Source organism: Thermobia domestica, chromosome 2 (assembly GCF_964235325.1).
Source record: "Thermobia domestica chromosome 2, izTheDome1.hap1.1, whole genome shotgun sequence".
Lineage (NCBI taxonomy): Eukaryota > Metazoa > Arthropoda > Insecta > Zygentoma > Lepismatidae > Thermobia > Thermobia domestica.
This window is the reverse complement of record NC_137455.1, coordinates 341,064,679-341,079,606: the sequence shown is the minus strand read 5'-3', so window position 1 is coordinate 341,079,606 and position 14,928 is coordinate 341,064,679. Positions and strand designations below refer to the sequence as shown.

The window sequence follows — 14,928 nt, the reverse complement described above, 5'->3', positions numbered from 1 at the left end:
TTACTTCTGGTTTCTATATTTCTATTGCACTCAAAATGTAGTGTCACACCTCTACAGTAGGATATAGAAATATTTAGTATTCATGTGTTGCACGGCTTTTTTTCTACTGCACAAAATAAAAAAAATGTGTTTATGCCAACAAGAGTAGTAGTCAAGCTTGCTTTTACGCATAGAATGCATGTTTCATATAAAAAAGAACATTGTAATTGCTTTATGTGCTTTTAAAATGTTTTTTGCAGCATTGTTTAAAAGTAGAAAGCTTGCAATACGCTTAAATATGTGTTTCACGCTTTATCTTCCCGAAACTTTACATATATTTTGACAGTACTGTAAAATGTATATTGTTTTGAAACATTATTTCATATTCTTATATTCATTTACTTATGTTAGAAAATATTGAAGCATGTTAATGTATTTGTTTCTAATCTTTATCATGCATATTATTTTTATATATAATAGTACATACTAAGAAATAAATAATTGTTATTAGTAATATTATTAATATGGCCTAATAATATTTGAAATTTACTTAGACTATTACGAAAGTATAACGGAACTGAAAACATACGAAATTACGTGCTTTATTGAATATTGTGAGAAGTCGCAATTACAATATTGAGGAATATATGATAATCAGTTTATTAGATTATACTTGAAATATTCTGCCTCAGACGTTTTTCTTCTTCTTTCTCACTTCAACCATAGGTTGGTGGGCAACATGAAAACTAGAAATTTTTTCTTCATTGGGAGAGCTGTTTTATACTTTGATAAGGTCTCTTCTTCGTAACTTCATCTAGATATGCCATCCTTGGCCTTCCTCTTCCTGGTTTTCCTTCTGCCTTTCCCACTATCAGCACGGTGATCTAATCGGAGTGCCGAATAAGATGGCCAAGCATGCTGTTTCTTCTTTTTCCTGTCGTCCTTCAGTAGCTTCCTTTAGTACGTCTTCATTCCTTTTCCTTTCGGTCCATGATATGCGCAACATTCTGCGCCAACACCATATTTCAAATGCTTCTACTTTGGATATGTCACCTTTTCTCAATGTCCACGTCTCTGATCTGTAAAGCGCCACGCTCCATACCAGGGTCTTCATAAAACGCTTTCGAACGTACATTTTTTTTATGTTAGCAGCCCTCCTTTCCTATTGAATTCTTATTTAACCTGCGCTATTCTTGAACTTGAAAACATTTCTCAGAAGTTTATTAACTTTAAATATAGAATGTTAATGACAGTTAACGCTAATAATGTAAACAGATTACAAATTATTGAGATTAATGGAACGATATGAAAAGAGCGAGTAAATTGATAGCTGCAAATGTGTTCTCTTAATCTGTAAACATCAATTTGCCTGCGAATAATATTAAGATACTAAAAGTATATACAATATATAAATTCATAGTTTCATTTGTTGTAGGCCCTATTGTTAGCATAGAAAAATCGCAAATTGAGAGAAATTTACAAGCTGGTAGATATTGCAATAAATTGTTGAGAAAATAAGATAATAGTACACAATTTCGTCACACTAGTCTTTCAACGATTACTTTAAAATCCTTAATTTTGATGTGTTAAATATAATGACGGCATTACATAGCTTGATATATCTGGTATCTATGGTCTTTTAAAAAAGTTCGTTCTATAGAATAATAACTAATATCCTTCAAACGAAAATCTTACATGTCGATTTTTTTTTGCACGCCAAGATATATTTAATTTCACTACTTCGCTACAATATTATATGAAAACGAATTATTTAATTAATGAATGAGAATAAAGCTTGTTTCAAAAATTATTTTATATTGCATACATCTACATATAAACTTGACAGTTTTCATCCAATGTTATAAATTAAATTATAGGGGTAATTATTCCAATTCATTTTTGTTTAATATATACGTATTATTAATTATTATATTAGTACGATTTGATTTGCTCTACGTGTTCTCTTGACTTTTCACAACGAAAATATATCTAGATCATTGCAATGGCTTCTGGAAATAAACATAAGTACTAAAAACAAGGAAATGTAGCTATAAAATAGTTTGAGTCAATTGGAGAGTATAGAAGGAAGAAAGAGAAGGACAAACAAGGAAATACAAAATTTGCTAAAATGGGTAAAACTCATTTTGAATTCAGAATCTATTTGAGAATCTCTTAACGAAGAAATTTACAATCTCTCAATGTTTTTGCAACCTTTGTTCAAACTATTCAGAAACCACGTTACCTGAAATTTGACGAAAAATAATGTCATTTAAATCTCTTTGTAATCTTTAATTGGAAAAGGATAACCTTCAGAAACAAGAACAAGCAGTGGCTAATCTCGTATTTAAAAGCTGATAGCCAGTCAGAACCCAGACTATGATAAGTATACCATGAGTTTACTATAAGCTTTTAAAAGTATATTAATACTAGATTGAATTATTTTTGTTTCTCAAACTGGAGAGCCGCGATGGGTCAGTGGCAGAGCTCTCACCTCTGGTGCTTGGGGTACCTGGTTGATCCCAGCTCGCACCAAGTGAACTTTGTAGTGGACAAACATCGTGTGCGTGTGTTTCCCCGTGGTTCTCCTGTTTCCTCCCACTTTCCTCATTCCACCATTTCGTTCATTTCTCATCATCACCGTTTCCTTTGTTCTAGCCGGCATAATAGTAGGACGTAAAAATTTCATTTTCATTTTCAAAAAACTAACGGGGGGCTAGGCCCCCTGCCTCGGACCTGAGAACAAGAACAAAAAATCATAATCAATTTCGCTACCGTATTCCAACATTGAACATATTGACTATGTTCCTATCATCGGGTGAAAACACTAGAATAAAGTGCGAGTGTATCTAATTATCTAATTACTTACAGTACAATTTAGAAACTTCGATTGTATTACTTTAGAGACGAACTTTAGAGACGAACACGCACCACAATCGGAAAAAGATTGCAACACAGTTTATTACGAGCTCATCTTCCCAATAGACATTGGTTACCCATCATTACTTTCAGTGCCGTCTTCTGGTCAAATGATTCAATTTCGTAGCACGTACTTGCCGACTAAACCGGTGTTTCTCAATCTTTTTTCCTTTGGAGCACACCAAAATTCGTTTCAAACTTCGCGGCACCTCTGCATGTGATTTTTTCTTAGATGTAAAAAACCAAATACCTAAAAATACATATAATACTTTTTTAAGTTATGGAACAACTATGAGATACAAATCTCACAAGTGAATTGCGTAAGACTCTTGAATAGAAACATATTAACACAAAAGAAACTTATGACTCTTAAGCACCAGTATGAGAAAGAAATTAATATTAACATCAGAAATGTAAAAATACACCAAACTTGAAACTCGTGAGATATTTGTCCCTGGCGATTTTTCAAGGAATATCTATGCGTGGACGAACTCCTGACATATAATCTCTCATGTCCAGTGTTTTTCTTTTTATCAAAGAAAAATGAACAGCGTTAAAAGCAAACTTTCCAGCGTTAAACTTGGAAGACAAGTGTGAAATCAAATCGACTGGCGATTAATTTTTATTTTCTTTTAAAGATAACTTCTTTGCGGCAGATTTTAGTGCAATAGAGCGGCTGAGAAACGCACTAAACATTATCAACAGTTGACTGATCATTTATCAGACTTTCGCAACTGTGGTGGGTGACGAAATTTGGAACGTGGCGAAATTTGGCACTACCTACCTTATACGAGGCAAGGAAAAGAAATAAACTGAAGAATTAAGAAAGCTATTTATATATAAAGCAGGATTTAACAATACGTACTCGCCACCGGGGACAGTGTGAAGAATTACATTGAGACATGTCACTGGAACGTGTGTGTAACATGGGAGACATGTCACTGGAATGAGTTAGGTTATATATGGAGAGTGCATATCGCGTTATGTGCAAATTCTCTAGAAAGAAGACAAAAATTAGGTTGTGTTGGAGGGAGAGAGGAGTTGAATACAAGGAAACTGAATGATAAATACCGTGCACTATAGGAGAGCGAAGGTGTTTTTTTATTATTATTTCTTTTAAGTTTTAAATTTTTATCGCTTTTATTTTCATCAATTTCATTCCCAACCAAGAAAGGGAATTCTTAGGCTTTCAAGGTGAGACATGCCTTACATCGTGGGAATCAGATATCTCTTTAAATTCAAGAGCTACCCTAAGATAAGCTGAAGGTTGATGTTGCTCTTTTACCTCATCGGTAACTAATGTCCTCATTGGGAAACATAAAAGCAATTATATGTAATGGTTCATGAAAATCGTGCAATGGTTAGAAAAATTATCATTAACATGCTTTTTTTATAAGATAGAATTAATTCACTCTCGGTCTTCAAAATATTTACCAAATAATAGTCTCTAGCCTTAAACTGTATCAACACTAAGTTTCATAAAGAGTATGAATTTTCATAAAATTTATGAGAGAACACTTGTTGAAATCGGAGAGGAGAAGTAAATTCATTATTGACTAATTTCAACTTCAAGCAGCGGAGATGATTGATAAACGATGGAAATACCGTATTGGATCAAAGTCGACTTTCTGACTTCCAAACTATACTACAGTTTCGGAAGTCTTATGGAACGGCTTTGTCCGTCCGTCCGTCTCTCGACAGATATCAGTGCAAAACCGATAAGAGATCTCGAGATTCAGTTTTCTGCAATCGATTCAGTGTCCGAAGAATAGCTTCCATCCCTTCCGTTAACTTCCTATTCAAACCAGAAGTGGTTCAAATTAGTCATTCGCGGTGTCAACACTTATCACCATAGAACAAAAATAGTAATGGATAGTGCTAGGTGGTTTTCTGGAATCGATTCCTTGTCTCAAGAGACGGTATTGTCATAACCCACAATACTCTATCAGAACCAGAAGTTGTTGAAATTTACTACTACTTTCAGTTTAAATACGGATTTTCATAGAGGAAAATGGTAAGAGATATCGAGATATGGTTTCTTGTAATTGATTTCAGCTTCCCTAGAGTACCTAGGTTCAACCTCTTCCCTTATCAAGCGTTATAGCCAAAGAATAAAAACAGTAAGGGATAGCGAGTAATGGCTTTTTGATATGGATTCAGCGTCTGAAGAATAGGTTCTATCATTGATTTTAATAATATACTGCAACCTACTTCTACTACAACCTAGTTATAGATGTACTACTTCATGTTTAGGTATTGAATCCCCATAATTTGAAAGTCTACTGTAATTTTACAGTGCCAAACGAAACTCAATTGTTTTCTTAACGAAATTTATACCGGAATTTTATTTTGTAATTACATTACATAAAAGTATAAATTTTCAACATATGGCGTACTTTAGTCCCTTCTACCATCTTATTCTCGATTGATTTCAGGTCAAACAATAGACTTGTTTCCTAAGATTGAAGAAAAGCGGTTGCCATGATTAAGTGTCTTCATCCCGGCGAAATTAAAATACCGCTAATTTTACAATAATTATGTGATATCTTCAAATAGATAAAAGATAATTGAAATATGGAACAAGAGCCCCCTAGACAATATTATTTTGCGTGAGGTACCGTTATCACAAGTCATCTAGTGGCTTTCCGTTTTCAGCTGTTTAGAAACGCGAAAATAAATGCCGATTTTCAAAATGGCTCGAAATCGAAAGCAGATAAGTGAGTCGTGATAACGGTATCTCATGTAAAAAAGTATTGTCTAGGGCGCTCTTGTTCCACATTTCGATTATCTTTTATCTATTTGAAGTTATCACATAATTACTGTAAAATTAGCGGTATTTTAATTTCGCCGGGATGAAGACTCTTAATCAAATTCAGATAAATTTTACGAGAGCTGTGTTGATTGATATTTACGTCCTTTGGCAGCAGCCAGGCTATATGGGATAAGCTCTACAGTTTACAGTGTTATCTGAGCCACTGTAGTGCTGGCAGTGCTGAAAATTGAACTCACAACCTCGGTGACTAAAGGCAAGCAGGTTATATACACTGGACAACCAATGAAGATTTTTACATGAGGTTATCACGAAATAGAGAGACTGACAGACAAAATGACAAATGCCTGTCGAGTCAAGTGATAGTTCCAGTCCATCCTTTACTCCTCACACTACACACCGTTAATATGATAAAAAAAAAACTAAACCTCCTAAATTAGGCCGTAGTCACCTATGTACCAAAAATCGTTAAATTCAGTGCAGCGTTCTAGGACAAGTTGACCTCCAAACATCGCTACATTCATTTTTATTTATGTAGAAAATGCCCGCTACCTCTCCTCAAAACACTGGGACATGTGTCCCCTTATATGTAATGACTACTTAATCTACCGAGTTTCATCCCTGTAACTTGACCGGCTCATGATATACTGTATTTTAGGACAAATGATTGAATAATCATTTCCATTCCCCCTTAGAATAATCACTTCCAGAAAGTTACTGTGATAAAAAGTAGTTAGGCTAGGATGTAACAAAAATCATTAAGATCACTTCAGCGGTTAAATAATTTTACGTTTAAATAATTTATCTAAATAATTTATCTATATTAAATAATTTATTTATATTAATATATAGGGTGTTTAAAAGAACACCGACAACGTTTGTGAGGTGATTCCTGACACCAAGTTAAGACGTAAAGTATAGACTAACATGGGTGCACAAATGCTTCCTTTCGGAGTTATAGGCTGCCAAAATCATGAGAAAATGAACTTTGAAGTTCCATAATTCCAATACTATGGGACGTAACGTAGTCGGGTCAACACTTCACTTAGGAACTAAAGTGCGCGCTATCCAAATATCCATGTTTCAGAATCCTAAGGTACTCATGCAACATTTTTTATAGAGGCAGTTTGTCTACGGGCATCTGATTTGAAGCACTCACCAACTATCTCTATAAAAATGATTGCGGAAGTACCTCAGGATCTGAAACATGGGTATTTAGATAGGACAAATATTAGTTCCTAAGCGAAGTCTTTACACGGCTACGGAAGGTCCTATAGTATTGGAGCTACGAACCTTTACACTTCATTTCTTCGTATTTTCGGCAGCCTATAACTCTGAAAGAATGCATTTGTGCAGCTAGATTGGTGTATACTTTTCATCTTATCTTGGTGTCAGGAATCACCTCCCAAGTGTTGTTGGTGTTGTTTTGAAACACCCTATATATATACACTTAGATGAGATATAAAGTTTTGTTGTTTTGTGTGCCGTTCTACTTACTTTGGAACTGAATGCAGAAAAGTTAGATACATTTCTCTATTCTCTTTTTATATTTATTAAACGCACACCCATCTTTACTTGCATGTACATGATTCTTTGTGTACATATAATGATCTTGGTAAACGTGTATGTGTGCCTTTGTTAGCATCTTTGTTTGCATAAAAAGTTGAATTTCACGGCTTAATAACATTAAAGAATTAGCAGTGAAAATCAAATTGGGTGCAGTAAAACTTAAAATTGAATTTATACATGTGTGTTTAAAATGTAGTGAAATGATTCATTATTTTTTTGTTAAATCTCCGATTCAATTATTTGTTCATATTCTATATATTTTTGAAATTAGAAAAAGAGTGAATGATTCAAGTAGTAATAAATTAAACTGTCTCTCAAGTATGCTGCAATATAGTTTACAGAATTGTTCTCGATCCGTTTCGGTCTTCTGTTCCCGTTTTCTTCCATTTCCAAATGTATTTTTTTTTTCATAGGTAAAACTGTCTTCTGTAAGCTTCATATTTCTTTCTTTCTTGACAAATCAGAGCTGACTAAGATGAATCGAACTGAATAGAACGTTATACTGTATAATACTACATTGAAATATTAAAAACAGTAAGAATTCATGATTTGATAGTACTAGAAGCATTATCGTATTTGAGGCATAGAAGACGTCTTTATATCTTTGAGAGTAAGTAGAATGCGTCACATACGTCGATATAAAGATTTTGATTATTTGAATCTCAAATAAGTATCCCCGATTCTGTGTTGTTTGAAGTCTTCTTTGCTTCCTTATGCTGTATCACAGCATTCCCGCTATGTTTGGTGCATTGATGCAAATAAGCAACAAAATTTTACTAGCCCACATTCCACAATGGAAATCATTTACTTACCTTCGATATGATATTAAATACTCGTCCACATTGATGAACCACTCGCCCCGGGCGAGTAGGCGAGTGGTTATTTGCATCTCTGGTTTAGTGGCTTGATAAATGTAATTTGGATCCTACCGTTTTATTTACCTTTTCATAGTACGTATGCTTTACTCTGACATTACTAGACGTGATTCCAGATTTAGTTACGCATTGGTAAATTTACATAATATCCCTTGCTAAAATAACACTTTATATTTTAAAAACAACTTCACAACATGAACTGTAAATATTTTTCTTCGAAATTGTAAACAGAAAAGTGCAACTACGCCGGCAAAGATGGTAATTACTTTTTAAGATATTGTTAGTAATAGTATCTTTATAAAGCAGATATTTTAACAGTTTATTGAATTCTGTTTTAGGTTTGGCAAGCGAATGGAGCTTCGACCAGTTCCTGAAGATGCTTCTGCGGTAAGTTATTAATATCATAAAAGTTATTAATATTATAAAAGTTATCAATATCATAAAAGTTATTAATATTATAAAAGTTATTAATATTATAAAAGTTATCAATATCATAAAAATTATTAATATTATAAAAGTAATGTGATGTAACTAGTTTCTTGTTTCAATTCCATTTTTATTTTTAGTATTTAATATTCAAAGTTATTCTAAGTTGGAGTCTTTAGGAAATTACTGACAATTCCTGTTTCAAGACAGCCATCTTAACATTGTATATACTATTTGCATGCCTAATTTCTGAAATAAGCTTACAATATATTTTTATGAAAGTCCTTGAATATGACTAATGAAACAAACAGCCTGCACTTCTACATCTGTATCTCCTTCTCAGCTTTTTCTTTTTTGCGTACAATGCTGGTAAAGACAAAAAATTAAAACGAAGATGTCTAATAACCCAGGGATGATAAATTTTCACTTATAAAAATAATTTTCATTGCAAAGACGCTCTTTTGCCAGTTCTTAAACTATAGGATAAGCCATTGCATATACAATACAGCTGTATATGAGAATTGCACTTGAAAGACATTAATTTTTGAAGAATGCAACTTGAAAATTATCTTTAGAGGTGGCAATTTTAAATAAGTCTTTCTTTAGAGACGCGAATATAAATAAATAAAATAAATAAAATGATTTTGAAACTGAACTTTTAGTATTGTAATAGATAGAAAGATATATTTGACAAATTAAATGCAAATAAAGCTTATAAACTACAGCCGTCCTTTTCGTCCGGATTTAGTGTTTTTTATACCACACGTCCTCAACGCAACGATCGGCTATTTATTCATATACCACGCCCGTCTCGAAACAGTAGAAATGGCTATCAGTCTTTCTGCAGAGACGAAACCAAATGAACGCCCCAGATGCCACCCAAGCCAATGATTGAACATTTAATGACTAAAGCACTAATGTGTAACTGGTAATCTGATAATTTTGAAGCAGTAAAGAAGCTTATAAATTTAGATTCCCTTGTGTCAATAAGAATAAGGCTCAAAATATTTTCCAATGCTGAGATAGAAAGTGAGCTTGTTTCTGTTAAGTGGATTCTTCGATTTTCTTCTTGAAGTCATTAACTCCTTTGAGAAGTTGTGTGCAGAGTTAATTAAACAGATTGACTTAATGGGAACAACAACAAAATGAGGTAGAGAATACCTGTTAAGAAGGAGGGGAGCTTCCGTTAAAAAAAAAGAAAGGTATAAAATAAGACTAGAGTGTTAAACAAAAATCGAGGTTCCGATGTATTTTACTCAAAGATAAAATACAGGGTGTTTCAAAAAGAATGGATCTGATTTAAAAGTCTATATTTATTGATAAAAACATACCACAAAAATGGGATAAATTGCAGAATACAAAATCTTCACGTTTTAGCTATGCTATTACAAATGCTCTTTTTTTCAAGCACGAACAACATCTAGACGATGGCTAAATTCGGATCATTTCATCGGAGGCTGATCTGGAGGCGGAAGTTTGTACAAGCATCCTGTTTCTTTAAATTGGCAATACCAACTACGAATGTTTTTCGGTGCTGGCGGATAAATGATAAACCGCCAACGGAAACCACGCTGGACCGAAATCACTGACTCAAGTTTTTGCAAATTGCCGCACACAAAACGCCTTCTCTTGAGTGGACGCAATCTTACTACAAACTGAGAAAACCCACTGACATCCAACGACGATTTTCTGAAACTCTAGTCCACGCCCATTCAAACAACGCTCATTTCCTTGCCTTCACGTCCAATGTTTTGTAATTATTACCGTCTAAAATCAGGTCATTCTTTTGGAAAACACAGTGTATATTCTATAAGGACAAATTTTTCACTTGGCTAAACTGATACTAAAACATAACTGCCATGAACTTGTTTATTTTGAAGAATAGTTCGGTTGGATGATTTTAGTGTAGACGTCGTGAATGATTGTAGTGTCAATGTTACTTGTTATCAGTGAGGCAACATGAAATGTGCATTTTATCGTCATTGAGGCTACTTGAAATGTCCATTTTATTATCACTGAGGCTGCATGAGATGTGTATTTTATTATTACTGAGGCTCTATGAAATGAGTATTTTATTATCACTGAGGCTATATGGAATATGTAATTTATTATTACTGAAGCTATTTGAAATGTGTATTTTGTAAGTTCTGAGGTTACATAAAATGTGTATTTTATTATCACTGAGGCTACATGAAATGCGTATTTTATTATCACTGAGCCTACATGAGATGTGCATTTTATTATCTCTGAGGCTACATGAAATGCGCATTTTATTATCACTGAGGCTACATGAGATGTGAACTGGGATCCGAACTACATTAGTTCGAAGTGGAAATTGGATTTAGAATCAAAGGAACCTAAGCAAACAACATAGCTACGGAAGGACCTTTATTAAACTACAAGATGGTTGCTTTTATCGAAGTATTGCCCAATGTTTCGTCGCTTTTCTTTCTTTTCTTCCCTTCTTTATTTCTTTTCATTAAAAAATAACATTCCATGTTCTCGCTCATGGTGTAAATTTACAAGGTTTAATAAACAACATACTACTCGGTTGCCAAGGAAGTATTAAGCCGTTCGAGATCAAAATTGTAAAAATAATTATTGTAACTTGAGAATAATGCATCATTTTGTTCGATGACCTGTCATTTTCACAGCAATACCATAAATGCGTCCCTACAGAACTTCCGTGGTTTATGATTAAAAAATTGTGGCACGTGGGTTTCACAGGTCTCTTGTGAAATTAACTTAACAGCATTCAGAAGAGTCAGCACTGACTGAAACAAATAATAATCTGATGGTACCAGGTCCGGGATATAGGGTGGATGCGTTAAAACCTCCCATCTAAGCTCTCTCAATTTCTGAGGGGTCGTCAAAGATGGATGTGATCTGGCGTTGTCAGCGTTGTATACGAAACCCTTTCTGTTGACTAGCTCCGGCTGATTCTTTTTAAATTACTAGGTGTACTCGCGCTGTTTGTCAATAGTACAGGCCTGAATTTATCATTCTGCCTTGGGGCAGCAACTTCATACACGATGCGTTCCCAACCCTACAAAACGCACAGCATAACCTTCCTGGACGTCAATGTGGGCTTTGCCACATACGATGCAGCTTCTCCATGCTTCAACCACTATCTTTTTCGGACTGTTGTCAAAGATTTCATCACTTTTCATCACTCGTGATCAATCGCTTCAGAAATGGCTCGATCGTTTTAACGTTTTAGTAGAGATTTGTAGATAGAAATTTGATCGAGTAAATGTTTCTGAGACAGATCACGTGACATGCAAACGTTAATCTTCCTTTTATAACTAGCTTTCTCCAAATAGTGTAAGATTGTTTGGTGATTGATGTTTAGATGACTGGCGATGTGATGACTGCTTATATGCCGGTTTCGCTCGATTTTTCACAGAATGTCGTCTACTAATGCTTACATGCCCACTACAAGTAGAATTTTAGACATAAATTTCCAGAGCGAAAACAACTGAACCATCTTTTGGCAGTTACTTTTGATAGCGTGTCTTACCTATAAACAGCATAAATTTCTTTACGGTACAGCATATACGTCTTTGTCGAAATAAAATTGTAAACTGTAGCGCTGTTTTGCGTAAAGTTCACTTATCTTCACAGTGCACAGTATACCTTCCATCTGAGTATAAGAATTTCAACACTTTTTCCACATTTACTAAGTTTAACTGTCATTGTCAAATGACTTCAGACTTGATCCACTGTGACTCATGTACTCTGAGATTAGGGACACTAACCCAAAATCGTGCACGAGATTATCAATTTAGGAGTTATTTAAGGGGTAAGAGGCCCCTTGAGTTTGATGAATCAAACCTATAGTATAATAGTTGTGAACAAACCGAAGTGAACTGAATTAAGAAGCTCCCGACGTGCACGTCTATGAAACACAGCCTCTGTTGCCGACCCAAGACTGTTCCAAATATAGCGATCTTTATTCCTTAGAAGATAGACTTCTTGCCCAAGGAATGTTTTTCAGATCCAGCCGGTATCTATTGAAAAATAAAGTACAACATACACGCCTAACCTAGACCTCCCAGGTCGAACGCGGGCACTAAATATAGCGATCATTATTCCTTAGACGATGGGTTTGTCCACTAAATTTGGTTCAGAACCAGCCGGTAGTTACCAAGAAATACGAAAAATATACACACTGAGAAATAAAGTGACCTGCCAATAGTAGCAGAATACCTATGATGATAATAATCGTGATTATGATACTCTTGATCTTGGAGTGAAAATATAAGCTCCCGTATGCTTACGCCGGGAGCTAAACACTTAAAAGGCCACTTATATCACTGGAAAACCTTACCCTTCGCCCTCCAAGCAAAGTCTATAATAGACCTGCTGGTCTAAATTAGGAATCCTCAAAGAGAAAGAAGCTTTTCTACCAGATTAATAGTCTCTGTAGCATAAGTACTGGGACCTAACCTGGTTAGGCCCAAAAATTAAAAAGTGGAATTTCGGCAGAGAGTAGTAGAAGAGAATGATAGAGTAAATAGTTAGGTTTCAGGGTTAGTGTTGAGACTCGGAGCCTAATACCACACACGCTGTCATTTTGTAGACAGAGTTTCATTTTTCAGCCATAATTTGAGATTTTGCCCTCCGGTGGAATGGCTTGTTCTATCCATCTGTTCTGGAAAGGAGTGAGGGAACGGGTCACGAACCATGATCCACCAGATCCGGTAACGCGGACAAACCCATGACCGGAGTGACGCGAGTATACCAATGACCTAGTGGATCCGGGTAAACTCAGTGTAATCCATAGTCCCATGAGCTGGAGAGATCCGGATAGACCTGGTGTGACCAAGTGACGACGAAACATCATCATTCACATGGAGAGTAAAGAACCACAAGACCGAACTCGATCAAATTTTCAGCATAGATGAGGTTCGGGCCTGCGATGATTTTGTCATATCACTTTGACGGTGCAACTTAGGGGAGGAAGGAGGGGGAGGAACATTTATAAATGATCGAAAACCACCGATATTACTGTCGATTATATAGTAGCCCTAATCTCTACCCTCAAGGTGAAATTATAAAAGAAATCCCAGTTCCAAACCTCATCCATGTTGAAAATTTGATAGAGATCGGCCGAGTGGTTCAAGAGTTATTGGGCCGTATGCAGAGTAGTTCTGAAGTGTGATTAGTACCATACTAAAGAGTTCGACTAACATATGTTTCCCACAGTAGTCAGTCATTTAGTATGATGCTAATCATACGTCAAAACGACTCTGCATAAGGGGTATTAAGTCACAACATAGTCACTTTCAATTTTATGATATTGATAGTAGATATCCACAAAAAAGTCAAAGCCGTATCATTGGCTGCCATTGTGAAAATGAGTTTGTATATAGATGCTGACAATTATGTTGCATCTGACAATCACAGCTGAAAATTATGTTAATTATGTTACATCTTCATTCATTGAAATAAAGAGATCTACGAGTGACCCGACCGAAGTACAAAAGTTGTTGACACCAGGCAGCAGCTCTAACAGCTCTAACACTGTAACATACATAAATTAGTCAGTCATTGGGAACTCATCTTCTTTCATTTCACAACAGCTTCAAACGATGCGCTTCTTAACCCCTTTTGCTTTCGAAACTTTTGAGTTGGACACCACCTGGGACCCCGCAGGGGCACTAAGATAAGACGTTTTAACTTTAAATCGTTGTATTTTGAAAATAATGCCACACGTGCTTTCCTGTTTTCACATTTGTCTCACCGTTTACGATTTATACAGGTGGACATGGACTTTTCAATTAAGTTTTTGTTTACATTTTGATCTGCCGCCATTTTTAATAGGGCTGTCGTAGAAATCGAGACTTCTTTCATTTTCTTTCATTTCTCAACAGCTTTCAAACGGTTTGCTAATTAACCAAATTTTCCATTTGAAACTTTTGATTTGGACCCCGTCTGGGACTCTGGGGGAAATTGTTACCCCAAAAAGTGTGCCCTTGAAGATGATGGGATACGTGCTAGTCGAGTTTTTCATATACCCAACCGTTTTCGAACAAATGTCCCAGTTCAAACTATTCTGCCAGCTAATAGCTTTTACATTACAAAATATGTTCTAACTCATGATATTCCGACCGGTGGCACGTATAATTTTGGGATTCATCTTGTTATAACGTATCAAATGCAAACACAATTGTCTCGTTCGGATCTCTGGGGAGCCACTTCGTGACCTTCCCTTGTTAGCACTGAGTGTACGTGTGGTGTTCCTTTTCGCATAAATTGTATAGAATACATTTTTCGCATCAATTTACAAAGTTTCTTCACCACCCGTCCATTGCTTGCAAGAGAATAAGTTGAAAGACTTTTGTTTCGGCATCACAACCTGAAACACGTTGTAGACTCTACACAAAACAG

At 35.2% G+C, this 14,928-nt stretch overlaps 1 protein-coding gene across 2 annotated transcripts in view; it reads left to right on the top strand.

Moving 5' to 3' along the window:
- Positions 1 to 14,928, top strand: part of NPF (neuropeptide F) — a 289,046-nt gene that overhangs the window by 249,385 nt on the left and 24,733 nt on the right. For both annotated transcript variants that reach the window (XM_081749187.1, XM_081749188.1), the window contains one exon: positions 8,448 to 8,496. In XM_081749187.1, coding sequence (XP_081605313.1) covers positions 8,448 to 8,496 — 49 coding nt within the window. The remainder of the gene's footprint in view (positions 1 to 8,447; positions 8,497 to 14,928) is intronic.